At 37.3% G+C, this 27,359-nt stretch overlaps 1 protein-coding gene across 1 annotated transcript in view; it reads right to left on the bottom strand.

The window, feature by feature from the left end:
- Positions 1-207: 207 nt before the first annotated feature.
- Positions 208-27,359, bottom strand: part of LOC131032588 (ATP-dependent DNA helicase Q-like 3) — a 266,803-nt gene continuing 239,651 nt past the window's right edge. The window contains exons 19-20 of the mRNA XM_057963606.2: positions 1,256-1,365; positions 208-1,046 (exon numbers count right to left, since the gene is read on the bottom strand). Of these exons, the coding sequence (XP_057819589.2) occupies positions 617-1,046; positions 1,256-1,365 (540 nt within the window). The 3' untranslated portion in view covers positions 208-616. The remainder of the gene's footprint in view (positions 1,047-1,255; positions 1,366-27,359) is intronic.

Below are 27,359 nucleotides of genomic sequence, written 5' to 3'. Positions count from 1 at the left end.
AATAAGTACCATTTTGACCAACCTAAATATGAGCAAATAATAATTAATGTAAATCACACGAGCGGATGTGACATTTTTTGAATTATTTGTTATCTTTTAACTACATGATTTTAAAATTATTAAAAAACATTTTCTCAACAAACCTAATTTGTTAAAAAAATGAGAAACTCGTTAAAAAAAACCTATCTGAATCATTTTATACTAATATTGCCTAATAAGCTAAATTCTCTAGTATATGAAGTCAAAAGTTTCCCTGCTAATGTTTATAAAATATTTTGTAGATAGTTTGTACTTTCTGCCAGGACGGAGAAAGAAGTGACTGAAATTAAAAGTAAGACTAAAAGGAACAAAGGCACGTGTAAATGTATTAGTTAGGATGGTGCTTTGACAAACGTTAAACTGAAATGGCATATTGGTTCACAAACTCCTTTACAGAAGTCTGCGAATCTCCTTTAGAAAAATCTACCTCACCATACGTATCCTGTCATTTTACACAAAATGATATAGCAGGCAATTTCCTTTGGCAACAGAAAATGATTACTTCTGCTTTGGGGAACCTGTGTCCTCTACTTGTCCAGACAGAGGCCTTTTGTCTGCATTTTATATTTTGAAATCGTCACTTTTTACCTCGCTTGTTTGCATAGTTGGTGAAAGATGGTATTGGAGGAAGCTCTTTTCTTGCTTCTGCATTTTGTATCGAACAGGAAGCATCATTTTCAGGACATGTTCTCTTCTGACCAATTAACTCTTGTTTGACACTCACTTGCTTCAGCTCATTCTTTTTCTCCATATTGCATGTCTCGAGCTGAATTAAAGAAGAATTTGTTTGCTTTAAAGAATCGCTTTCATTCAGAGGTAAAGACGATCTGGATTTATTATTATTTACAGCATCAGGTTCTATTCGATTCTGAATGGCCTCCGTGCTTGAGGTTGTGAGCCAGCGGACTGTGCTTGCTACTTGAGAGTTGTAAAACGACCTTCCCAATTTTCCATACTTACTGTAGCATTGATCCTCCAATATTATGCTGACATTTTGGTAATCAAGACTGGCTCAAAAGTAAAATCAAAGAATACATCTGATCAGAATCAAGGAGCTACTGGTTTGGGCCCTTGGGCCCCAAAGTAAAATTAAACTGCGACTCAAAAAACATTCTTTTCAATAATTCAACAGAGAAAACTAATAAGGAGGATGAGATGATTTCTTTTATAAACAAAGTCAATATATATGCTATCTATGATTGATTTCACAACTCACTTTTCATTTCCTAGCCGTTTGAGAGCTTGCTGTACGGCTATTCCCAGCCTCTGTCTCCCAGCATCCCTTAGATTTTCTGGAACTATCTTTTTGTTATTGAGCTCTCTCTTCTGTTTTCCATTCATAAAATTAAAACTTTTAAGATCTACAATAACAGTGCTGTTAGAGTAAATATTTGAGCATGCACGTGTCAGTTATAAGACTGGTAATAGAAAATTGACCTTAAGCCCTTACGCTAATGGTTAAAAATGATTTTTTTTTCATGTTACGAACGGAAGCGCGAATGAGTAGCTTTATGGTATAGGAAGTTTTGTCTGTGCTACTATTAATGTTATTTATGAATAGCTAGGTTTAGTGAGGGGCTGGTCATTGCTTAATGCCATGTTCCCCTCAGCCTAGACTTGGGAAATGTGTGGAAACCTGCCCGGGAAGCTGACAAAGATTAGATATGAAATGATTACGCGATAATCTGGTGTAGTTATCAAAACATGATTTTTGGTTTTAGAGGTTGAATGATCCCTTATTTAAGATGTTTTAAATGACTAATATATATACGATGAAGAATGCTTGAATGTGTTGCCATGATGATGGATATAGAAATCCAATTCCATATTTATGATGATGGCGATTGTGATTAATGGGTGAAATAACAAGATAATCTTGATTAAGGAAGATTCATGTTGATAATTCTGACTATGATTAACAAATAACCTTCGGCTAAATAGGATTAGCCAAGGAAAATCTGATTTGGCACCCTGGTTTATGATACATATTACATCTGGTTTTGTGATCATGTTGTTTGCCAAGTGTGCAGAACACAAGTAGAAAGCCAACAGGGTATTGGATCTGCACATGCCAATATGGCATACAAATTAGAGCCCAGGGAAAAGATTTATCTTGGTGGTGGTAAATTCCGTGATGAACAAACATTTAAATTTTAGAAAATCTGAGTGAATCGAATGGCTGGTAGAGGAAAGTGAGATTCCAAATGGAAATTGGAAGGAAAGGAATGAGTACCTTCACAGTAAACACTTGCATTGCACACCCTGAAAAGACAGATATTAACAAACTCATTTCTCAAGCCGGAGGAAACGAAAACAAAATGAAGCAGTAAAATCATGATGCTACAAAAACAAACTAAAGAAACGTTACAAGGAACTAAATTGGCTGAAACAAATAATCTACTGAATAACACCAGGGGGCCATAAGAAACAAGGGGAAGACCGTTATAAAAACCAAAAGAAACAAAATCAATGGTTAGTTGGCAGAAAGGATAGTAAACAGGTGACATCAAAGATTGCTAGAGCAAGTGAAGAGATTGCAAAAGGAAGGATTCTGTGGAATTAAGGTGAAGTCCCTGATAAGGTGAATTGTCTCTAGTTGTTGACATTGATGTTAGTCACGTTTCTTATGTTTTGGAACTCTTGTGAATGTCTAGGTGGCTTGATTGTGCTTCTATGTGTTTGGAGACTTACTCAAAGCCCTGCTGGCATGGGAGGTTCCTTCAAGAATGAAAGATGTTGTGTAAAGTTTTTTAAGAAACAAGGATGCAATAAGTTAAAAATAAACTGGTTAGGAATTTCTCAAACCTACCAAATGCAGATTAATTGACTTTTCATTCATGCACAATTTGGATAAAGTCCACATGACCTAGTGGAACCCAAAGTTGAAAAACAAAAGGACTGGGCTGAATGTACAAGATCATGCCGCATACTTAGCTTTCCCTATGTTAGATTGACACACGTGTCTCTAAATTGAAGCCCTTGGATCCCTCAAAGCATTCATGCTATCACAGGTAACTTTGTCATCAGTCTCTTTTTTGGTTTGATACCATCTCCAGAATTGATCTCCCCTTGGAATTTAGTTGCCTCAAATTTTTAAGTCTGGGTGCTTTGCCTTGGAGATTGAATACCGAAGTTATTTGGAAGACAATGGTGTTAGATCATGCTATGCATCCCAAGATACAGTGTATGTAGGCCTTGTGAGTTGAGTTTCTCAATTTTGTTTATGTCTAGAGTCAATGAGATTTTAATTTGAAATTGGGTCCAATATTATATCAAAGGATGAATTACAATAAGAGAGCTTATATGGGTTACAGATGTCCCTCAATGGTAAAGTCCAATTTAATTGAGTTGAAAGCCAAATTTCTATTTACCAAGTTTGTTTATCTATTTCAGCACAGTGATCGAGTGAGAGATCATGCCATGTATAACATCAGCTAGTACAAGATGCTGACAGGTGGCATGCACTTGCACACTTGGTGATATTACTTATTAGAGGCTCTCAAAGAGTTTTCAAACCCTGAGATATGAGTAGATGACCAGTGTCACCACCTCAAAAGCCTGCAACCCATGAACCAAAAGCCACGAGTAGGTGTATAAATTATTATGTTTGGATGTTCATCAAACCACTTTTGTGTCAAATTAAGTTTGACTGTTTCAATGCGGGAGCAGATCCAATAATATTTCCAGTTGGGTTTCTTGTATGGCTGGGTTCAGTGGACTCATTGCTTAGAGATTTTGCCTTCTGATTGATTATCTGGTGTCATGTGTCCAACTAAGGTTAAGCCAAAGTTGCAACCCTTCCATCCGAATCAAACAACTCCAAACCAAATCCTATTTTTGGCATATTCATGTTTTTGAGATTGTATGAAGAGAAATCGCTGGACAGACAGATTTCTTCCAAGGACTTTGTAAGGATGAAAACCTTCATAGAGGACATCCAATTCGAAAGTGAAAGATCTTTCCTGGTGAGTTTGCAGGTGGTTTCACATAGGAACTACACAGGAGTTTCATTTGAGAAGATTTCAGTTTATATCTTCTGATTTCTAGAGGAATCGTTGAGCAGATTTATGAAGATGAGAAGAGCAGTTTTATTGAGTAAGAATCAGTCATTTCACACTTACTGCTAGCCACCTCTCCTTTAGCTGACTCTGCACACTCTTAGTGGGGACGTGAGCTTCCTAGGGCTTGAACGCCTAGGGTTTGGAGCAGATTGGGGCAGCAAATGAGGCGCCTAGGTGACTTCTATGCTTGAATGACATTTTGAAGCTGTAGCAGCTAGGGTTTGTAGGGATTTGGCACCATTTTGGAGTCCCAGTTTGCTGATATCAGACCAATATCGGTCTCATTTTGCAACAGAAGCAAATGGGTATGCTTGTATTATCATTTGATGTAATTTGGCCATCTGTGTATTGTTAATTTCATTGATATACTGCTGTCCAACTCTGTATTGAGTCTGAAGCTATTACCAGTTGTGGGTATTTTTAAATATTGAGCTTTGGTGATACTTTCATTAAACATTATTGCAAACATTCTCTATTGTATTCATATTGTGGTTTATCATAAAAAACCTTCATATCATACCAGCAGAAAACAAACACAGATTAAAACAAGTTACAAAAAAAATTAGGGTGTATATTACAGTGGTATCAGCAAGCTTAGCTGGTCAAAAAACTAGCTATTTTTTGTTTACTGTGCAGCAGCTTTCACAAGGTTCAGAACCTTGCAGATCAGTTGAATCTTGTAACAAGCACTGCAAATGAGTTGGTTATAAGTGGTGTCTAACCACAGCCAAAAGCAGCATTGTCCCTTGTTAATTTTGTAACATCGGTCGTACTATTTCATGCTTCCGATATATATATATATATATATATATATATATATATATATATATTAATTTGATTACATATACTAATATGTTAACGTTAACTAATGATAAATAAAACCAAAGTTAACTTATCGCATTTGACCAACGGTTACACCGTTCATGGTATCGGGTGGTAAAGCGATTCTCGAACAAGTCGCACTCCTTCCGATTGGGTAAGTAAACGGTGACTAGTTTATATACTGTGGTGAGAGGTACGTAGGGAAGAGATGTGTCTTCCCACGTGGGAAGACATATCTCTTCACTACGTAACCCCTCATCCACTTATATAGCATGCTTACATTGAGGAGGATGCACACACAGAAATTGATAAGTTTGGTGCATCTTTAAAACACGCTATAGCAGATAAAATACAACTTTCAGATCATATATCCATCTCTTCTATTTCGATCACAGAATTTTGAAAGAACTTAACATGGTATCAGAGCGAAGTTAAGGAAGATCATATTAAAATTCTGTAACAATCTCATAAACTTTCACTAGGCTTTTGCTAAGATCACATTCCCATAATCCTAATGGCAATCGGAGTTAGGTTTGAAGATAGATTGGATGGAGCATCAAATTTTGTATCTTGGAAATTCAGGATCATGCTTGTTTTGAAAGAAAATAAAATTGACTCCCGTGTCAAAAGTGAAATTCCTGAACCCTCTGATGATACAGAGAAAATTCAGTGGAGCAAGGACAGTGAGAAGGCCCTTAAGATAATTGTGGATTCAGTAAGAGACCACATTGTACCAGTCATTTCTAAAATATGAGACGGCCTTTCAAATGTTCAAAGCACTAGCTGACATTTATGAAATCAACAACACTAGCAGAGTTCTCACCCTAAAGAATCAACTACACCACATAAAGATGAATAAAGGAGAAACAGTTACATCCTATTTCTTGAGGATCACTGAGCTTAGGGATCAACTCTCCACTATTGGACATCTAGTAGACAACAAAGAACTTGTTATGATGGCCCTAAATGGACTTCCTACCTCATGGGAATCATTCATTCAAGGAATCAGTGCTCGTTCTAAATTTCCTAAGTTTGATAGATTGAAAACTGATTGCATTCAAGAGGAATCACGGCTTGTCACAAGAGGAATAAAACAAAACAATGGTAATGAAGACATTCAAGTTCTAAACTCTAATTCCCACAAGAAAGGAAAGAAGAAGAACTTTAAGAGAAAGAGGGACAACAACTCAAATGGGAAAAGGTCTTCAAAGAAGAAGAGAGACATTTCTGAAGTACAATGTTTCAGATGTGACCAATATGGGCACTATCCAATGAAGTGTCCAGACAGGATCAAACAACAAGCTTCAATGGCAGAAATTAAGAAAGGGAGTAATTCTGAGAAGCTAGTCTTCTACTCAGCCCTCTCTAGTCAAGTCACCTCTAGTTTCAACACATGGGTGATTGACAACGGAGCATCTCGACACATCACTGGATTTCGTGAGCACCTAGATACACTTGTGGAAAGTTCAAATGAAGAAGTGACAATTGGTGATGACTCAAATTATCCAGTTATGGGAATAGGAACCTGCAATATCAACCTAAAGTCAGGCATATCCCTACAGCTGACTGGAGTTCTATTTGTACCTGGTATAAAGAGAAACCTTGTCTCAGTTTCTGCACTTGAAGATAAGGGTTACAGATTAACCTTTATGGAATGAAAGGTACTTGCTTGGCCAAAGAACTCCATCAAGAAATCCCACACCATTGGAGTAAGACAAGGGAGCCTCTACAGACTTTGCACCACTCCACCTCTAGCATTGATTCATGAGACTCCAGATTCGAATGAACTTTGGCACAGAAGATTAGGGCACCTTCATTTCCATGCCCTACCTAAGATAGAGAAGATGGTGATCGGCTTACCCAAGCTAAGTCAAAAATCTAAAGGAGTCTGCAAAGAGTGTGCCTTGGGAAAGAATACTAAAGGATCTTTTAATTCTAGCAACAGTAAATCCAAAAATGTATTAGAATTAGTTCATTTTGATTTATGTGGACCCGTGTCTGTACCCTCATTAGGGGGATTTTTATATTATGTAATATTTGTAGATGATTATTCTAGGAAGGCCTAGATATATTTTCTGAGGTACAAAGAGTCTAAAGAAATCCTTTCTAAATTCAAGGAATTCAAAGCTCTTGCAGAAAATATGACAGGTAAGAAAATCATAACCTTAAGAACAGACAATGGGGGGGAATACACTTCTGATATGTTTAAAGATTATTGTATAAATGTTGGGATTAAGAGGGAGTTAACTGTACCTTATAACCCACAACAAAATGGGGTAGCTGAAAGAAAGAATAGGACTGTAGTAGAAGCTGCTAGGGCTATGGTGTTTGACCAAAATATAGAAACCTCATTTTGGGCTGAAGCATCTAGGACAACTATGTACATTCAAAATAGATGTCCTCATTCTCTTCTTCACAATAAAACCCCTGAAGAAGCCTTTACTAGCAACAAACCTGACATAAGTCATTTCTGGATCTTTGGGTGTCTAGTCTATATTCATGTCCCCAAAGAAAAGAGGTCAAAGTTAGAACTTTCTGGAAAGAAAGGAATATTTGTTGGGTACAGTGAAACCTCTAAAGCCTACAGAATATACATACGTGGTCAAAGACAAATTGAACTAAGCAGAGATGTCATCTTTGAGGAAGGCATAGCATTCAGGAGGTCCAAAAGCTCTAATGAATTAGAACACCAAGATCCTCCTACAAGCTTGGATGAGGATTCCAACCCTGAGATTTAGAGGGAGACCCATGAAGATGTTGAGCATGAAGTTCAAGGCTTACCTTTAGAAGAAAATTATCTCAAAACTAGGAAGAGACCACTTTGGGCTAAAACGATGCTTCAAGAAGCTGAAAATTATGCTGCTCCAAAGGGGACCTTCAGAGAAAGTAAGAGACCTAACCTATTTTCTAGTTATACTACCTTGATGAGTGAGATCATTGATATAGAACCTTCCTGTGTTAGAGATGTGCTCAAGCATCAAGTTTGGAAAGATGCTATGTCAGAAGAGTATCAGTCAATTTTGAAAAATGATGTCTAGGATATTATGCCTAGGCCTAAAAGAAAATCTATGGTATCTTCTAAATGGCTCTTCAAAATCAAACATGCAGTAGATGGTAGCATTGAGAAGCACAAAGCAAGGTTTGTTGCCAGAGGTTTCTCACAAAAAGAAGGTATTGACTATGAAGAGACATTTGCTCCTATTGCCAAATACACTTTTGTCCGAGTAGTTTTGGCTATTGCGGCATCTAAAGGATGGAAAGTCCATCAAATGGATGTCAAGGCTACTTTTTTGAATGGTAAGATTGAAGAAGAAGTTTATTTGGAGCAACCTGAAGGTTTTGTGATTCATAAGGCTGAATCACATGTCTGCAAATTAAAGAAAGCTCTTTATGGACTGAAACAGGCCCCCAGAGCATGGTATGAAAGAATTGATCACTATCTCTTGGAATTAGGGTTTTTCAAGAATGAAGCAGATCCAAATCTCTACTACAAGGTAATCAATGGTGAATTATTAATTCTTATTCTTTATGTTGATGATCTACTAATCACAGGAGAGGATAATTGTATTTCTTGATGTAAGAAAGAATTAGCCTCTGAGTTTGATATGAAAGATTTAGGAATTCTTCACTACTTCCTTGGATTGGAAGTTTGGCAGTAGGCATATGGTATAATCCTTAATCAAGGAAAATACACCATTGATATACTCAAGAGATTTAGAATGTTGGATTGTAGATCCATGACCACACCTATGGAGACAAATCTGCACAAGCTAAAGGAAACAACTGCAGAATCTGAGTTTGTAGATCCTACACTCTACAGACAGATTATTGGATCTCTGATGTATTTGGTAAACACAAGACCTAATATATGTTATGCTGTAAATGCACTAAGTCAGTTCATGTGTGAACCCAGGGAAATACATCTTGTTGCTGCAAAGCATATTCTGAGATATCTTCGAGGAACTATTGGTTTTGGTTTGAAATATAAACATGTAGAACTTGACCTACATGGATTCACTGATTCTGATTGGGCCGGAAGCATAGTTGACAGGAAAAGCACATCAGGATGTTGCTTCAGTTTAGGATCAGGAATGATCTCATGGATATGTAGAAAATAGTCTTCAGTTGCTCAGAGTTCGACAAAAGCTGAATACATTGCAACCTCCATGGGAGCAAGAGAAGTTGTATGGCTCCGAAAATTGCTTGTAGGATTGTTTGGTCAGCCCTTAAATCCTATTGTCATCTACTGTGACAATCAGAGTTGCATCAAGCTTTCAATGAATCCAGTATTTCATGACAGGTCTAAACACATTGAGATTCCTTATCACTATGTTCAAGATATGGTGGAAAGGAATGTGATCCGACTGAATTATATTAGTACAGGTGATCAGATTGCAGACATTCTTACCAAGCCTCTCTCCAGGGTCAAGATTGAACACTTAAGAGATAAACTTGGTATGGTTGAAAATATTATTTAATTTTGAGATAGAGTCTCATTTATTCTGATATACTAATATATTTAAAGATGTTTAGTGTGTAAACTCTTTTATTTGTCATGTGTGTGACTCCATGACTGCATGGGCCTTCTCTGAACATTATTGAAGGGTGATGACTTTTCAATAATAAACACTTGTTTCAAATTGATATTGTAAGGTGACGATTTTACAATTATCAATTTAACTATCTTGATGGATATCATGTGACTTGATATCTATGGACATGTCATGATATTATATATATCTCTGAGACATTATGGTAGATATCTATTGGTTGATATCTAAACCATAATTATGATAGAGATCTTCATGGTGAATATTATGAACATAATATTCGTGGACATGCCATGAAATCATTATCAGTATGGTAGGCATCATGTGACTTGATGCCAGTGCACATACCTTACTTGATAACTACGAGTTATGGTGAGTATCATGAGACTTGATATTCATTGTTGAACCATATCTCTAAATATCACTATGGTGTGATATCTCCTCTCTTCACAATCAATGGATGAATTGTGATGTTTTCTCTAACATGAAATGTGTCCTCCCTAGTTAAGAGGGAGTATTAATTTTGTAACGTCGGTCGTACTATTTCATGCTTCCGATATATATATATTAATTTGATTACATATACTAATATGTTAACGTTAACTAATGATAAATAAAACCAAAGTTAACTTATCGCATTTGACCAATGGTTACATCGTTCATGGTATCGGGTGGTAAAGCGATTCTCAAACAAGTCGCACTCCTTCCGATCGGGTAAGTAAATGGTGACTAGTTTATATACTGTGGTGAGAGGTACGTAGGGAAGAGATGTGTCTTCCCACGTGGGAAGACATATCTCTTCACTACGTAACCCCTCATCCACTTATATAGCATGCTTACATTGAAGAGGATGCACACATAGAAATTGATAAGTGCGGTGCATCCTTAAAACATGCTATAGCAGATAAAATACAACTTTCAGATCATATTTCCATCTCTTCTATTTCGATCACAGAATTTTGAAAGAACTTAACATCCCTAACAGGATGAATAGGCTTAGCCAGTCCAAAAACTGGCTACTTTTTACCGTGGGGACAAGAAGGGAGGGAGTGTGGGGGAAGAGTACATGACCCAGGGACGAGCTTGGTTAAGTGACAGAATTCTGAAAATCTATTTTTCAGCATTTTCTACATTTTTGCTTTTTGCATTTTCAGGGACCTCTAGAAAGTAATTTCACATTGAGACTTTATCTGGGTGCCTTGATGGATTGCTTTAGCATCCCTTTTAAGGCACTTAAACTAATTTGTTACCTAAGCTTTTCAATTGAAAGCTATGGGTAGGAATTATGACTCCAACAAGTGAGGATATCAAAAATAGAAGTCTCCAACGACCATTTTCAGTTTTCTAATAAGGTTGTCCGAGAAAGATAGAGGTTACAACTGGATGTGATGACTCTTGGTTCTACTTGAGAACTCTAACTAAGTTTAGGTTAAGTTCTCAATTTTTGTGTTAAAGACCTATAGAATAGGTAAATTTGAAGAATGAAGATAGTCTAGAAGGCATAAATAAAATTCTATTTTATTCAGCTGTTCAGTAGTTGTCAAATCTGTTCTCTTCAGTATTTTTCAATAGCTGCTTTATAACACACTAATTTCCGTAAGTAGTGTATTATCATTATGAATTATCCCTGAATTACCAACTTAGGGCAGATCAATAGGCAGCATAAGGATTATTTGGCCATTTTTGGCATATAGTTTCGCATCAAGTAATAACTCTATTATGCTGCTAGACAGCTATCTTTATACTGTATTACTATTATTTTGGAAAAGTATAACTTTTCACCTATATTTGTAGAGTCTAGACATTTATGGAACACTGAAAATTGAAGATAACCATTTTCTCGACCATAAGATCAGATGTGTTTGCATATTGCTACTATGACTTGCTATTCTAAAATATATATACCTCTTTATATGTTATGCCTCACATGTTGTTCAGAAAATAATAGAACTTGAATATGTCATCGGATATCCAGGGGAAGTCCAGATATGCATCTTTACCAAAACTGTTCAAGAAAAGATAAGGTCATTTCCAGGTGAAAGACATAAGAGTATTTCCCCATCAGAAAGCATGAAACCGGTCAAAAGTCCAAGATATTTTCAACCCTACTTGGTTCAATAAATGACTTTTTTTTAATTGGATAATAATAAATGACTTGAGGGCAACATATTCTCAACATCAGATAACCATTCCAAAATTTCCCATATGATGCAACCAGTAAATGCAAAGGACCTCATTCAACTCAAACATTCCTTGCCAAGCTCATTTGCTAGTGAACTTGATGAGCATTTGTAATAACTACCACTAATTTTTTTTTTTTTTTGCATGGAACTCAAAACATGCACATGCAAATAATGGTGTTTGCTGACATTAAAGTTCTGATATGAAATTTCAATGTTCATTACCCGCTGTTACAAAGTGACTGGTAGAAATCATTACGCAAAGCTTGATACATTATTTCAATACATAAAATGCAAGTACAATGAAGGTACCTCAAACCCATAAGCTGATATAATCATAAAAGGTCTGGAAACTCAGTTCAACTGCTGTTGTTGATGTTGCAAGTCTTCTGTTAGAAATTTGCCAGTCCTGGCAGCTAGAAAAATCAACAAACACTCCTACCAACATTCCTAGAATGCCCTCAAATAATAGCATCAGCAACATATACTTAAAGAAACCCCATCACTCACCAATAATCAAAGAAATGGTGAAATAAAGGACTGCATTAGCTTATAAACCACACCCAGCAAGCCTCCTAATGCCAAACCATGTCCAATGGACTGAAAACTAAACACTCAATTATCACTTCCAATTACCATTCAAATCGCTGTTTTGAGATATAAGAGATCTGTTATAGCAGAAAACTATGTTGCAGGACTGTCACACCACTGTTACGGGGCAAAACTACCACTTTAACCCTTCCAGAACTCCTCTATGTAACCAAATAAACCTCCAAAATGAAGCTAAATAGCAGGGAACATGCCCAGCACTGTCAAAAAAGCCTTCAAGCACACCTAACTCCACAGAACTGTTTTGCTCGTCTTAAATTTAGCACACAGCAGGTCTGAAACATCAATTTAGCTCCTCATACACTCGCCAAAAATGCCATAGAACATTACCCAAGAGACCCAACGATCCAACACTCACCAAAGGTCACCAATTAGCAGGAGTATTGACACGCAGCAAGTCTGATATCAAATTTCAGTCTTTCCTATCACTGAATAGGCATTAGGAAACAGGGTGATAATATTAAAAAATTCAAAACTTTATCAAACTCTGTGAACTCAATGCCAAAACACCAGAAATTAATGAAAAATAACATGGCACCACACAGGAATAAGAATTGACAACCAAAAACCCAGCATTTGGTTCTAGGTTTCTCACACCATGCTCAAAAATGTCACAGTCGTGGTACGGATCTCTAGGAAAATCAGAAATCTTTGAATAGCTCTCCAAACTCCTCATAAAAAGGGTTGCCAAGCTATAAATAACCTGCACACAGTTTTAATTGATTTGGAAACCATTGATTACCTTTTCCAACAGCCAATGGTTGGTACTAGGGCATCACTCGAAATCACAACGGAATGGCCAGCAATAAGAAACTTTGAAACATTTTCAAAACCCAATCAAAATCTCTGCAATAATCTCCAACGACAATCCCAAAAATCTGCAATAAAAAAACCTTGAAATTTTTCATTTTTCCTGAAACCCCAAATCTGCAAACATGTGAAAATCACTCCAACCAGCTAGAGATCATCTATAGATCCGAATCTAGTAACCAAAAGAGGATTTTCATCCTCCATTCATCTTCCATCAATCTTGGAAGAATTCACAGGTTCAATCCAACAAAATTCTGTTATGTATATTCTTCTCTATATTAGAAATGAGAGCTCAAACCTCATTTAAAGAGTTGGATTGGAAAAGGCCAATTTAAAATTACAAATAATTCATTTTCCCACAAAAAGCACATTTCAAAATATTAAAATGACTTATGTGCAAGTCCCTTTTCCCTAGGTGTCCACTTTGCGGGGACATAAAGTGACTTTATAAAGATATACCACTTAAGCAAAATATTATAACATTAAACAGTATAACTTAAATGTATATTTAAATACTCTAATTCGAGTTGCAAAAAGAACTATTGAGGCATCAGAAACCAAATCTGAACATGCCAATATGTTACTGAGGTAGTGGAACACAAAATAATGTCAACCCAGACTCTAGCTAAAAACAGAGGTGCTCTCTATGAACTTTGGTGAACACCCTAGGAGGCCAAAAACAGTTCAGAAAGCATCATTGTGATCCAAAATACCAACTGAACTTTATGCCATCAATAGAAACCAAGAAATACTGAACCTGCATTCTCCAAGAAGTTTGGAGTTCTTCCCAACCACTTAGAAGCTTATAGGAAAAAATACTGCAAAAATATGGGGACATTATAGTCCTCCCTCCCCAAAATTGCTTGCCCTCAAGAAATTGTTAATCTCAACCACTCAATCAGTACTGAATCATCAATGAGATCCTTGGATCCCAAACCAATCTAGGCGGTTTGTAACTTCTTTAAACTGAAACATCGCACTGCCATGTACTTGCAAAATAACCCTCCTTTACTCTTCTTGAAAAGAGAGCAACTAAACCTTGCAAGATTTCAGTCAAATCCTTGGGATGAAGACAAGTGTCAATCCAGAGTCTAGCTAAAAATAGACGTTCTCTCCAAGAACTTTGGAGAACACCCTAGGAGGCCAAAAAGCTTTAGAAAGCATCATTATGATCCAAAGTGCCAACCGAGCTCTATGCCATCAATAGAAGCAAAGAGATACTGAACTTGCATCCTCCAAGAAGTTTGGAATTCTTCCGAACCACCTAGAAGCTTTTAGAAAAAATCAGAATTTGGCCAAAAACTCACAAGACAATATTGCGAAAAAATGGGGACATTATAGTTCTCCCTCTCGAAAATTGTTTGCCCTCAACAAATTGTTAGTCTCAATCACTCAATCAGTACTGAATCATCAATGAGATGCTTGGATCCCAAACCAATCTAGGAGGTTTGTAACTTCTTTGACTGAAACATTGCACTGCCATGTACTTGCATAATAACCCTCCTTTTCTTTTCTTGCAAAAAGAGCAACTAAACCTTGCAAGATTTTAGTCAAATCCTTGGAAATTTTCCCTTCGCTATCATGATTCCTTGGCACCATTGGAGAAAACTCGAGAAGATTGTTGTTTGCTTCCTCATTTTTAACCTCCAACACTCTAGCATAATGGTCGTAATTGTAAGTTAACCTACTCTCTCAACCACAAGTGCAAGCTAAAAACAAGAAATGACAACAACTTAGTGCTTGATTATCCATCCAGCAGAACCTCTGGTTAGTTAAAATAATCGTTTCTATCATCTGAAGCCATAAACTACCCTTTCCAAGTGCTTGGGTGGTCTGAACATGTGTGAAATTGTAAATGATCAAGTTTAAAAATAGCAACTTGCAGTCGTATTTTTGGAAAATAAGCACTATGAAAGATGAAAAGCTGCAGCAACACTGAGGATTCCCATACAAAATGAAATTTCTGAACTTTCCCCAAGCTAAAAAGGCCTTTTCAAGAGTCACCAACTTAATTACAATCAATATCTTGCTCAAAATTTCCCTCCAATCCACTTGTAAGAACACAAATGGATTCATAAAATAGCTGTATGAAAAGTTTGCAGGAGAGCAATATATTTACATTTTCGCACTATAACCTCCCATGGTATACTTCTTTCATCATCATTTGTTTCCAACAACCCATAATGATGAAATTGGCTATAGAAAATCTCTCTCAAAGCAGCTCACTATGCTGAGGCTACATTACTCTGATCATCATATGAATCTCATCTAGATTGAATTTGGAGATGCTTGAAGTCTCAACATAAAATCTCTCCACCCCACCATCCATTAAATCACCATAGTACTCTCCTTGTGGTAAATCCATGATGTCAACCATCATGCCATGATCATCCAATTCAATATGATCCTCCATAAGTAGCAAACCATCATGTGAAAACTGTTCTTCCCTGAAACTATAAACATACATCTCAAAAAGATGATTATGAAATGCTAACTCTGCATCCATATCAAAAAGGGGATTATCGAAAGTTTAGAAATTATTTTCAACTTCTTGCTTTGAGTTTTTTTCTTGCCCATAACCGGATATTCTATGCATCCTCTTGCACATGGCACTACAACATCCCTATTTGGACATCCCTCTTAGCATAATCTTCCATCCATCATTTTGAAATTTTAACTCCATGGATTTCAAATTTGACGTGATCTAACTATAAAGGAGAGGATTTGCTACTCTCGAGACAACAGGTTCTCAAGGATCAAATAGCCCTTGGTTACCTCAACGATCTATTAAAATGCTTAAGAGAAATGATCAAGAAAACTGATATACTTAAATTGGATTTATGCTAAGTTTTAACGAAGTAGATAAAATGAAATCACTTAATAATACAAAAATACAATAACACAAAAATCTCTAAACTGCATTAGTGAAAAGTACAAACGCTATAGAGTCCAGTACTAGATGGGTTAGCTTTTGGTCTCAGATGCCATTGTGCATCAAGGACGTATGTGCGCCTGTGCTCTCACTGCTGTCACCTACACAGAAACAATCAGTAAGCCTAACGATATCAGATTTCCACAATCCATAATATGAATCAATGCTGAATTTCTGGATTAGATTGCTTGTTAGTTTTTTTCATCAATGTTTTGGATCACACTCCGTGATCCATCATCCAAATAGTAGATAGAGCTAGGAGGCATAAAATGACCAGTTGCAGATTAGAACTAGACTAAAAAGAAGAGGGGAGAGGAAGGTTGACAGGAGGCACAAAGCAACAACAATCAAAGCTAAAAAAATAATCAAGCAAAAAAGAAAGAGAACACAAACACCAAAAAGGTTAAGAAAGATGTGTGTGTGTGTGTGTGTGTGTGCGCGCGCGTGTGAGTGTAAAAAAAAGAAAAATTAAAAGAATTAAAAAGGATCTATATAAAAGTACAGGGCACATAAAATGAATCAAATGCCAAAAGCTAAAAAGACGAAACAAGTACCAAAATATAAACAACCAAATATGCATGCAAGTAAGTAGGTAATAAGTATATAAACATACAAGAAACAAACAAACAAATAATAACGAAATATATACACAAATGTAAATGAACAATAGAAAAATGACTAAAGATACTAAAAATAAAACAAATAGAAACAAAAGGAAGAAAATAAAAAGAACGACGAAAGGAAATTAACCCATATCCATACTTATTAGTATTGATATGGCAGAAAGTTGCAGTCCGCTAGACCTATTTACCTGCACACATGTAGACGAGAAGAATGTTGGGGGCTGTATAGGAGTATGCCTTAGTCAAACCCTCATTTTGATGTTTCCACCTCCACAAATAGCCAAACAAGATCAGATTAGACAAAAAGACATAAACCAAATAAAAACAAAACCCGCTGTCGAGAAGAACCCTTATCATGATAAATAGTCAAAAGACAAGATCATAAAATAAAAGATGAAATCATGAGACTAATTGAAAGAGAGCATTACTAGCATTTGTGGCTCCCCTCTTACAGACAATAGGCGTGATAAGCTTGCAAATGTGTAGTATCCCTTGCTAACTCTGATCCAAATTTGCTGATTAGAGGCTCAAGGAATATCATCAAACACTTTGCACACAATGTCTGATCTTGCTGATTAGGGCTTCGGTATTCCTTGCTATGAGTTAGTATGCTGCAAATGATGTTTTTTGAATGCTTCCAATGATGCAAGATGGGTTATTAATGTAATAGAAATGATGTGCTAACTTCTCTTGACCTTTCACATGCATATAAGTGACTGAAATTAACTCGTACAGCTAGTTGGCATTATGTCAAACACTTTTCATGCATTCTAATTAACCAACATGCACCTGATGATGACGTTTTTGCTGCTATACTTGTATTCTCCACTTCGAAAGTGTATCTAATGCCTTAACAATGCTGGGTATTCCAAATGGTGATGAGCTGACCACTAGAAGAGAGGCATTTTGGCCTCCAATTGACAGGCCTAGGCTGCTGGAACTGTTTTCTGGTAACAAATGCTTGTAATCTGATTTATAATTGAAGCAATAATATATTTAGGATCTGCAGCCGATAAACCTTTGACACATGCTCAAACCCTCGTACAATATCTTCAAGTCTTCACCAATTAAGCTCAAATATGACCACTGTATGTAGCCAACCCTTAAAGCAATCTTCAGTTGATTTTCCACAACCTCTAAAAGCTGGAATCAATGAGAGTTTCCGTTCCCAATGATCAAATATGGCTGAAACCCTAGTTGTTTCCTTCTCCAAGCAAGAACTCCAAAGGCATAAGTCAAATATCATCCGGAATGAATAAGCATTTTCTGTTTGAGTTTTTTATAACCTCAATCTCCTTAATAGCATTTAAATCCACTTTAGGGTTTGCATAATAATTTTATTTAATATCTGTTGAGACATGGACCAGCTAGGACTCGAACCTAGGACCTTCCATAATGTTGTTGGAGTGCTCTACCACTGAGCTACTGGCCCCTCTTGGACCAGTCCATCGTCGGTCCGGGTGTGGCTTATTTCCAAGACCAACACCCCCGCTTAAGCCACACCTCTCGTGTGCTTGGGGTTCCTAGCCTGGACCTGACTTTGATACCATGTTGAAGTTTTATCAGATTTGAATATAGGATGTTTTAAATTTAAGAATGTAATGTCCAAGTCTTGTTACAATATTATCAATCACTAAGAATATTGATTTATTATAATATGAATTGTTGTTCCTGATCGATTTATAATAATATCGATCTCTCTACAAGTGCTGTTTTAAACAAAGAAACAATCAATATATTACTTATCGATTTTACCAGCATACACGGGCTATTGTGATGAAGGTGGCAGTCGGGCTTGTGTCAACACTTAATATTTCTGTATATCTTCACAAGTACCGATTGACCACCTCTACAGATAGAGGGAGACATGCCTAAGTAGAGGCATGCCTCTACGTGGAACATTTCCACGTAGAGACATGTCTCTACATAGATATGTCTTATCGGCTGTGATAGTCACGCCGATACATAACAAAGGTTAATCGATTGTTATCGATTCCAATTTGCATTTGATACTGATACACTTTAATAATATGATTCACTTAGAATATATAATCTGATCGATACTCAATATCGATATACATATGATTAAATATGATTAATATAATCAATTTAATTATATGTATGTATTTAATAATGTATAAATATACATTATTAAATACATATGATAAATATACAATCATATTTCATAGATTAATAATTAAAGCAAGAATCTTATTAAACACATAAAGCAAATAATTTGATTAATACTTGTGAAAAATAGATATCAAATGCTTAAGGCCGATAGGCCAATTAAGCATTTGATTTCATCAGTTAGAATAATCTGACCGAAGCTACAAAACATTAACAATATCCTCATAAGTGGGTGCGCAAGTCTTGAACTATTAATATCATTTAAAATGATATTTTATATTTATTCTTTGACACTCAGATGCATCAATAAATAGGCCTCAAATATTAAAAATGATTAATTGCACTTTAAGTCACTTAATTGAGGGTCATGGCCCCATTGCACATAAAGTGATTTTTAATACCTTATTAATTGCACTTTATTAATAAAGTAATAACATAACTCCACAAATACTCATTATTTCTCGATTCTGTCTGAACCAAGGAGCCAACCACTGCATCCAATGCGCATCCAACTGCCTCACTAAAAATAGTAAGGGTCCCTCTCTCTGAATTATGGGTTTGGTCAAATTGAAAGGATGGGCAAATTAAAAAGAAATAAAGTAGGAAAAAATTGATGGCATTGATATGGGCTCTAGGGACGAGATATAGAAGGACCCGCAACTTCTTTTAATATGGTATGGGCATAAATTTGCAGCCATTAAAATTGCAAGGTGGATGTTTGGTGGGAAGTGGTGGAGCAAGTGTGAATGTCCATCAAAGCATGAAGGTAAGAAGAATTTTGTCAAAGGAGAAGGTAGTTGATGCCATCAAGGTATTCAAAGACAGCAGAAAAGCGCAGAGACTGATGTGGCCAGGAAGGGAATGGATAAAAACAAGAGCAGTGTCAATGGGAGTCTTCAGGACCATCCCATTACAGGTTTCAGCAAAAGCTGAAAACAGTTATAATACTTCTGTAGGTTGCTGCGTGGAGAGGTGACAGGCTAGATTTCAATGCTTGCTTTAGAGATATCTTCAACATTGTCCCTAGATGAATGCTCTCCTTCATAATTACCTTCCTACAATAGTATTAATTCTGAATCATTCACTTACACAGTTGAAGAATAATTAATCTAGGACAACCACTGACTTACTATAAATAGCAAAACCCTAATTATATAATCAAACCAACTATGCATTGCAATCATAGCCTATTCAGGTGCCCTTCTATAAATAGTAACCCTGACTTTCCTGAAATAGTCACTTACTATAAATAGTAATTGTGCCAAACTGAACCAAACAAAGAGCAATCTTGGACACTTTCAACCTCCGGAATAGGAATAAGCCTCCTGCACTGCCAACTGGGATCCTCTAACCAATGGTCTTAGCCTACGAGAGCCAATAATAGGCTAATCCAAACATAAACCATATCATCCCAAAAAGGGGACATTACAAAATGAGAGTAGTCTTGGCTGCTGCAAGCATCCAAGAGTTGAGAATAGTTTGCCAGAGCTTCTCTATGTGTGAGAGAAAGAGAGCAAAGAGCAAGAGAAGATCAAAGAGATTGCAAAAAGATGCCAAAAAGATGTGAAACGAGGAAAGGAGAGGGTTTTGTTGTGCATAATGGGTAGGAGGAACCGTTACAAGCACATTTGGCCATTGTGAATATTCTTGTTTGAATCTCGAAAATTATTGGGATGTTAGAGCATCGTGCAAACATTTGTGTGTCACGCTTCTGTCCAACCAAATTATTTCGAAAATCATAACATAGGCTTCTAATGCTTCATCATTGCCTCCTATGAAGTCAAAATTGTAAAATCCTAATCATAGGTTTTGTCATAAATGCACTGAGCACAATGCATAAGTGTAAAATTCGCATAGGGTGCAATTTGAAACACTGCACTCACCTAAAGAACAAAGCCACTCCATACGAAGTACAATGTCAGTGTCTCTAGTATTTGCAACATATAAATAATCATTGACTTTGTAGCGGTTCAACACGAGTCTCAATTGTAGAATCTTCCTCAAACAAGACATAGCATGCTTATTTGCAACCATGACTCTAAAGCCTCAAAACGTTTTACCCTTGAGCCCTCTTCGTGCTATAATGTCTTCATCAATGAAATTATGTGCAGCATTTGTGTCAATAAAAAAAACAATTTCCTACCTGTTGTGAGGTTTTCACACATCGCCCCATTGCAAATGGGCACACCCTACTTTTTAGGTCCTCTTGGTCTTTTGGTTGTGTTTCTCTAGGTCCTTTCCCAGCAGTCTCTCCGGTCTCCTAGTTTGCAAGTGTTTTGGGTGAATTTGGTCAAGTCTGCAAGTCATTTGAGCAAATTTGACTAAGTCAAGAACTCGTTTGGACTATTTTAGGGTTTTTCCCTTCAAACTTAGATTTGAGGTCTTTTCCTTAGGGTTTTGGAAAAACTGAACATTGCACTGGAATCTGAGCCCTCCAAGGAACCCACAAGTGAAATTTGAGCGAATTCTAAGCAACTTTCTAATTTTAGAAAGTTCCTATTTTTTAGGGATTTCATTGCCTCCCGAATTGTCTTTATTTTGCTAAAAATGAAACTTGCTATTTTTAGTGTCATCTCGTCCTATTTTGCCCTAATTTTAACATTTTGCACTACTTACTATTTATAGTAAGTCTATTCTTGGCAAGTTCATCAAGAAGCAATGGTCCAAACACTGAAGACAGAGGCATTCCTGAAAATCCATGGATAAATCCGAAAAGTTAAAAAGGTAGGCAGTTGATTGAAAAAATGACTGAAGTGTGGAATTCCTTCTTGAAGTGGAAAGCATTGAAAATCTTCTAAGGCTGGCAGAGAAAAATCCACTTCAATCCAAGATAGCATCCCAATCTAGAAAGTGCAAAAATGGCCAAGTCCGGATAAAAGCCAAGCAAGAATCCTTCACCAGAGAAATGTATCCAAAGGAAGGTGGGTACCAAATTGGGGTCATGGAAGATTTTTCCTCAAGCAAAATTCCTTCACCATGTTCTTTTAGTGCCCAAGTTGGAGATGAAGTGTTGGACAGGGGTAAGGAAGAAATTTATTTCCAGATGAAGAATTCCTCCACAACATGAAATTGACAATGGAAGAGAAGCGTGGAAATCCTAGTCAAGGAAGAAAGTTCAAAATTCTTTCTTAGAGATGAAAATTTGCCCAGAATGAAGAAATTTCGAGGCAAGGTAAGAAATTGGTCAAGGGAGAGGATTTTCTCTCTCTTGGATTCTAGAGCTCAAAAGTACAAAATAGGAAAAGTGACAAATTGATCAAAAACCTCCTTTAGGAAAAGATGAATACAAAAACACGAGAAAATTCTTTCAAGATAAAATTTTCTCTCTATAAAATCCAAGCATACAAGAATCCTTCAAAAGTGGAAAAGATTGTTAAAATTCCTCCAAGGCAGGAAAATCTTCCAAAATATCTTCTGTGAGCCCCGAATGGAAAGATTCTTGTTGAGGATGGGTTGGTGACATGCAAAGAGAATATTTCATATTAATGAAGCACAACCCGAAAAATTATAGAAGTTCCTATGACGGCAAGGTCCACTTGCATGTCGAGAATCAACTGAACGCATGGCAACATGGTGGCTCATTCATTGCTAGAATATTTGACCAATGGTGGCTAAGTCAATGCATGGCAAGATAATGGAGCATTTATTGCATGTGGCCAATTTGAAAGATAGTGGTGCATTTAATGCATAGTGGACGCCATTTTGGGCATGCAAGAATTTATTGTAAATGGGCATGATGGGCATTTGATGTTTATTCCCACCTTGTTGCATCATGTGTGTGGAATCTTTTGCGTCAAACCCTAATTAGAGTTTGCATGTAATCAAGGCTAGAGGCCTATATAAGGGAGTGACCCCTTCATTTGTAAAGGAGGGAGATTTGTATGAAATTGTTGCGATAAGTTTTTGAGATAATAACAATGAAACATTGTTCTTTGATGGTGCCCACTTAAGTTATTTTTCAAAACTTGCATGGTTTCACCTTACTCACTTAGAGTGGAAGTAGGGTAGTGCTTTGATTTCAATGGAGAATGTAATGGTGTTTTATGAATTTCCATGGCTCATACTTTTTGCATCTTGTTGATTATAAGTTGCAGTGTAAAGTTAGCCTGAGCCACTAAATTCGTGCGAAGTTCAATTGTGGATAATCGTTTGGATTGCACTATTTTGGGTATTCAAATGCACTTTCTTGATTTGAAAATCCTTCAACATCCTTGGAAGATTGCACCAGTTCTTGTGGAGTTGTAGTTAATCTCGGTGAAGCAAAATTTGGTTTATTTGGAATTCGTCCATTACAGCACCATCTATTGATATCATTGCCCTTAGGAGTAGATTTAGATCCTTTTTAAACCCGTTCCCGTTTAATTTCAATCCATTCCAGTTCAGTTCATTTGAAGCAAAAGCATCGCAAAATTGCCATATCCAACAATGAAGTTCCAACCTGTTGTGACCATTTCACACATCGCCCCATTAGAATGGGGACCCCCTCTTTTTCTTGGGTTTTGCTTTCCCTTTGCTAGGTTTTTTCCCTGCTTGCTAGATTTTCTGAGTGAGTGAGTGGTTGCCTAGGCTGGGTAGATTAGGGTTTCCTTCAGAGCTGAGTGAAACTTGGTTTTAGGAGGTCATTTGTTGTCTGCATTGAGCCCTAGGGTTGTTTTAGAGGTTTTACCTTTCAGGAGAATGAAGACGGATAGATTGAGCGAAAGAGATGAAAGGTCTCAGGTCAGGGTAGGTCAGAGTCCTGTTTTCCTCTAGGTCAGAGTCGATTAAGCAGAGTCAGTGGCCAAGGGGAGATTGAGGAGGTGATTTCAACAATTGATGAGCAAATCCATTTGATGATGATTGAAGAAGTCTTGAAAAGTTATATCCAAGGCAAGGAAAGGATGTTTGAGGTATGAAATGAGCTTAAGGATGAGTTTCGCTCCTGACCCTTCCAAAGGGTCCAGGGCGAAATTCATATTTCCTCTGCTTTGCTCCTTGTCTTGACCAAGTTTGAGATTTCTCTTGCATGATGTGGAGGACTAGGATGCATATTTGCCTTAGGGAGAAGGTTTGAAGCAACAAAATGATGGAAATTAGCCTGGAGGAGAAAATTCGCTCCTGACCCTTCAAAAGGGTCCAGAGCGAAATCTTCATTTGACCCTCAATTTTGGTCTAAGGCATTAAAAATGAAGCTTTTTGAGCCAAGCGGATGGCAAGTAGACATGATGATGCTAGGGAGAAGTGAATTTGATCAAGTCTGAAGTGAGTTGAGTAGGAAAGAGGTGTAAAATCAACCCAAAACATGAATTTTGCTCCTAACCCTTCCAAAGGGTCCAGAACGAAATTCCAAGAAGACACCTTTTTGCTCCTGGTTTGCACTAAAAGTCTTGTTCCTTAGACTTGTGGTGAAGGTTTTGATATGTTCTTGCCTAAGAAGTGATTGAAAGCATTAAAGGATGAAGATTATGACCCAAGACATGGATTTCTCTCAAGACCCTTCCAAAGGGTCCAGAGTTTTCCTCCACTTTGATCTTTGATATGACCAAAATTGTTGACTTTTGAGGCATAGTTGAGGAGGTTTTGATGCATGTTTGCCTTGGAGAGGAGGTTTAAGACTTTGAAATGGTGAAAATAAACATGGAAGGAGAATTTCGCTCTTGACCCTTCCAAAGGGTCTAGAGCGAAATCCTCCATTTTGCCTTCTTTTTGGCCTTAAGACCTAGTTTAACCTTGCCTGGTGCCAGTTGGATGGTGGATTGTCTTGATTGCGATAAGAGGAAGTTGGATTGATCAAGTTTGAAGGAGAATGAGATGAACCTAGGTGAGAAACTAGCCAAGAATAGGGATTTCGCTCCTAACCCTTCCAAAGGGTCCAGAGCGAAAATCCCCTTAAAGCTCAATTTCTCACTTGTCAAGACCAAATTCCTAGTTTCTAAGGCATGTATGGAAGTGCTAGACATGTTTTTTTCCTTAAGGGAATGACTAAAGGTGGAGGAGATGAAGGATTTTAGCCTAAAAATTGAATTTCACTCCTGACCCTTCCAAAGGGTCTAGAGCGAAATTCTTGAAAGCACTCATTTTCTCCTTAGATAAGGTCAGGATCTTGGCATGGATGCAAGGAGAGTGATGTATGTTTGCCTCCCAAGGAAGATTGGAGTTGAAAAAATGAACAATCAAGCCTAGAACATGATTTTCACTCCAGACCCTTCCAAAGGGTCCAGAGTGAAAATCTCAGTAAACCTCATTTTCTTCCTTGTTTGATCAAATTTTTAATATTCAAGGCATATTGGAAGAAGGATGAATATGTTCTTGCCTTAGGGAATGTTTGAAAGCAATGGAAAGTGGAGATTTTGTCCTAGAAAAGGAAATTCGCTCCTGACCCTTCCAAAGGGTCCAGAGCGGAATTTCATTAAAACCACTTTTTTTCTCAAAGTTTATGCTAAGGCAAGTATAGATCAAGATGAGTTGAGATTTGAGAGATCTTTAGGCTTGGCTTTGACTTGTTGATCATCTTCAAACTTGAAGGAATTGAGAAAAACCAATAATTCCGCTCCTCACCCTTCCAAAGGGTCCAGAGCGAAATTCCTAAATCACCTATTTTCCTTGCAGGTCAGGACAAACTTTTGGTTTTTGTGGCTTAGATGGGCGTCAGGAGGGGTGTTCTTGCCTAATGAAGTTGATTGAGGTTGAAAGGATGAAGAAAGAAGCTCAAAACAAGATTTTCGCTCTTGACCCTTCCAAAGGGTCCAGAGCGAAAACCCTAAAATCCATCCTATCATCCAAGATTTGTGCCAAGCTAGGCCTTGGCCAAGGTGAGAAAAGCCCTTAAGATTGCCTTTGAGTGATTTTTGACCATCAAAATATAAATTTGGGCCAAGACTTGAATTTCTCTCCTGACCCTTCCAAAGGGTCCATAGCGAAATTCTGGATAGGTCCTGTCCCTGGCTAGGTTTTTGAGCAAATTTTCCTTTTCAAGGCTTTTGAGGATCAATCAAATGTTGCCAAGTTGAGAAATAGATTCAAAATAGTAAGTCTAGAAGGAGAAAAGTGAAACAAATGGAGTTGAGTGAGAGGATAAACAAGCAAAACATGAATTTCGCTCCTGACCCTTCCAAAGGGTCTAGAGCGAAATTCCTCAAACTACCTATTTCCTCCTTGTGTCAAGTTAGGACTTTGATTCCTAAGGTGTGGTTGAAATTGGAATGATGTTACTTTGCCCTGCAAGATGAATTGAAGTGAAGGAGAGGGTGAATTTTGACCTAAAGGATGAATTTCGCTCCTGACCCTCCCAAAGGGTCCAGAGCGAAATTATCATCATCACCTAATTTGCTCATGTTAGAAGCTAAAAAATTGAATCCCTAAGCTTTGTTGAGCTAAAACTAGCACATGCTCGCCTTTAGAAGGAATTTGGAGTGAAAGAATGAGGCAATTGAGACCTAATCAAGGAAATCGCTCCTGACCCTTCCAAAGGATCCAGGGCGAAATCCTTGGAAATACCTACTCTTCACCTTGTTTGGACTAAGACAAAGGCAAATTGCGAAGTCATGATGACAAAAGCATGGAGGTTGTGAAGGTGTTGATAGGTGGAGTAAATGAACCTAGGTGAGAAGTTCAAGCAAGCCTCCTCGGGGTGATTTAAGCCTTCCTCATAACATGAGCATTCTAGTGCCTATGAAGAAAATGTACCTTCATCAAACTTTGAAGAAACTCTAGCATTTTCTAGGTTTACCTATATCCTCTCATTAAATTGCTAATCAAACTTCATTTGTGGGAGTAAGACAAATTCGCATGATCTAGGCACTTTTAAAAAATGAATTAATTAATTTCTTTCAAGCCTTAAAATAAAAAAGTCCATACTTTGGCGCTACACATTTTTTGTGCTTTATTACCAAGTCGGCCAGCTTGTAAAAGGTTTTATTTTTATTTTTTCATACATTAACCAAGTCGGCCTATTTGACAAATGGTGAAAGCGCTCTATAAAGGAAAGGTGTATTTTGGTTTTTTTTAATAATTCATTCAGTCTTTCTTATGCGAATTTGGAGAGCAGAACTAAAGGTGCGAATTTCAGCAGACTTAGGCGAATTTCTTGATTGAAGAAAACTGGTTGGAGGCTGATTGAAGGTTAAGTCATCAAAGGGAAGAACTTGAAATTCAGATCAAAGACCTTTTGTCCGACAAATCTCCATTTTCCTATATCCATTTTTTCAAGGTTGATAGCTAAAAATCAAGGAGAAGGTATCAAATGACGACCCCCAAGGCCAGTGGATCCACTACCCGGTAGGCTCTTATCAAAGAGGATCAGAAGAACGATGATTTGGAGACCAGGATCGTGTCCAAGTGGAGCAATATCGGAGACACCAATCTAGGAAACTTCAATGTGAAGAAGTTTCGAGAAGCGCCCTAAATCGGCAAGTCGTCACCTGTTGCGAAGAGGATAATTGAGAGTGGCATCATCAAGGCCGCAGGATTTCCTCCTACCGTCAAATGTCACGAGTTGATGATTGAATGCGCCCGGCACTATCATTCACATTCAAGGATGATCGTAGCCAAGGATGGAACTGTCTTAGCCTATCTTTCAGAAGAAGCTATAAGTGAAGCCTTTCATCTTCCAGATCCGAGAGATA

This window comes from Cryptomeria japonica, chromosome 2 (genome assembly GCF_030272615.1).
Source record: "Cryptomeria japonica chromosome 2, Sugi_1.0, whole genome shotgun sequence".
Taxonomy (NCBI): domain Eukaryota; kingdom Viridiplantae; phylum Streptophyta; class Pinopsida; order Cupressales; family Cupressaceae; genus Cryptomeria; species Cryptomeria japonica.
The sequence above is the reverse complement of the archived record's forward strand: the minus strand, read 5'-3'. Positions and strand labels throughout refer to the sequence as shown.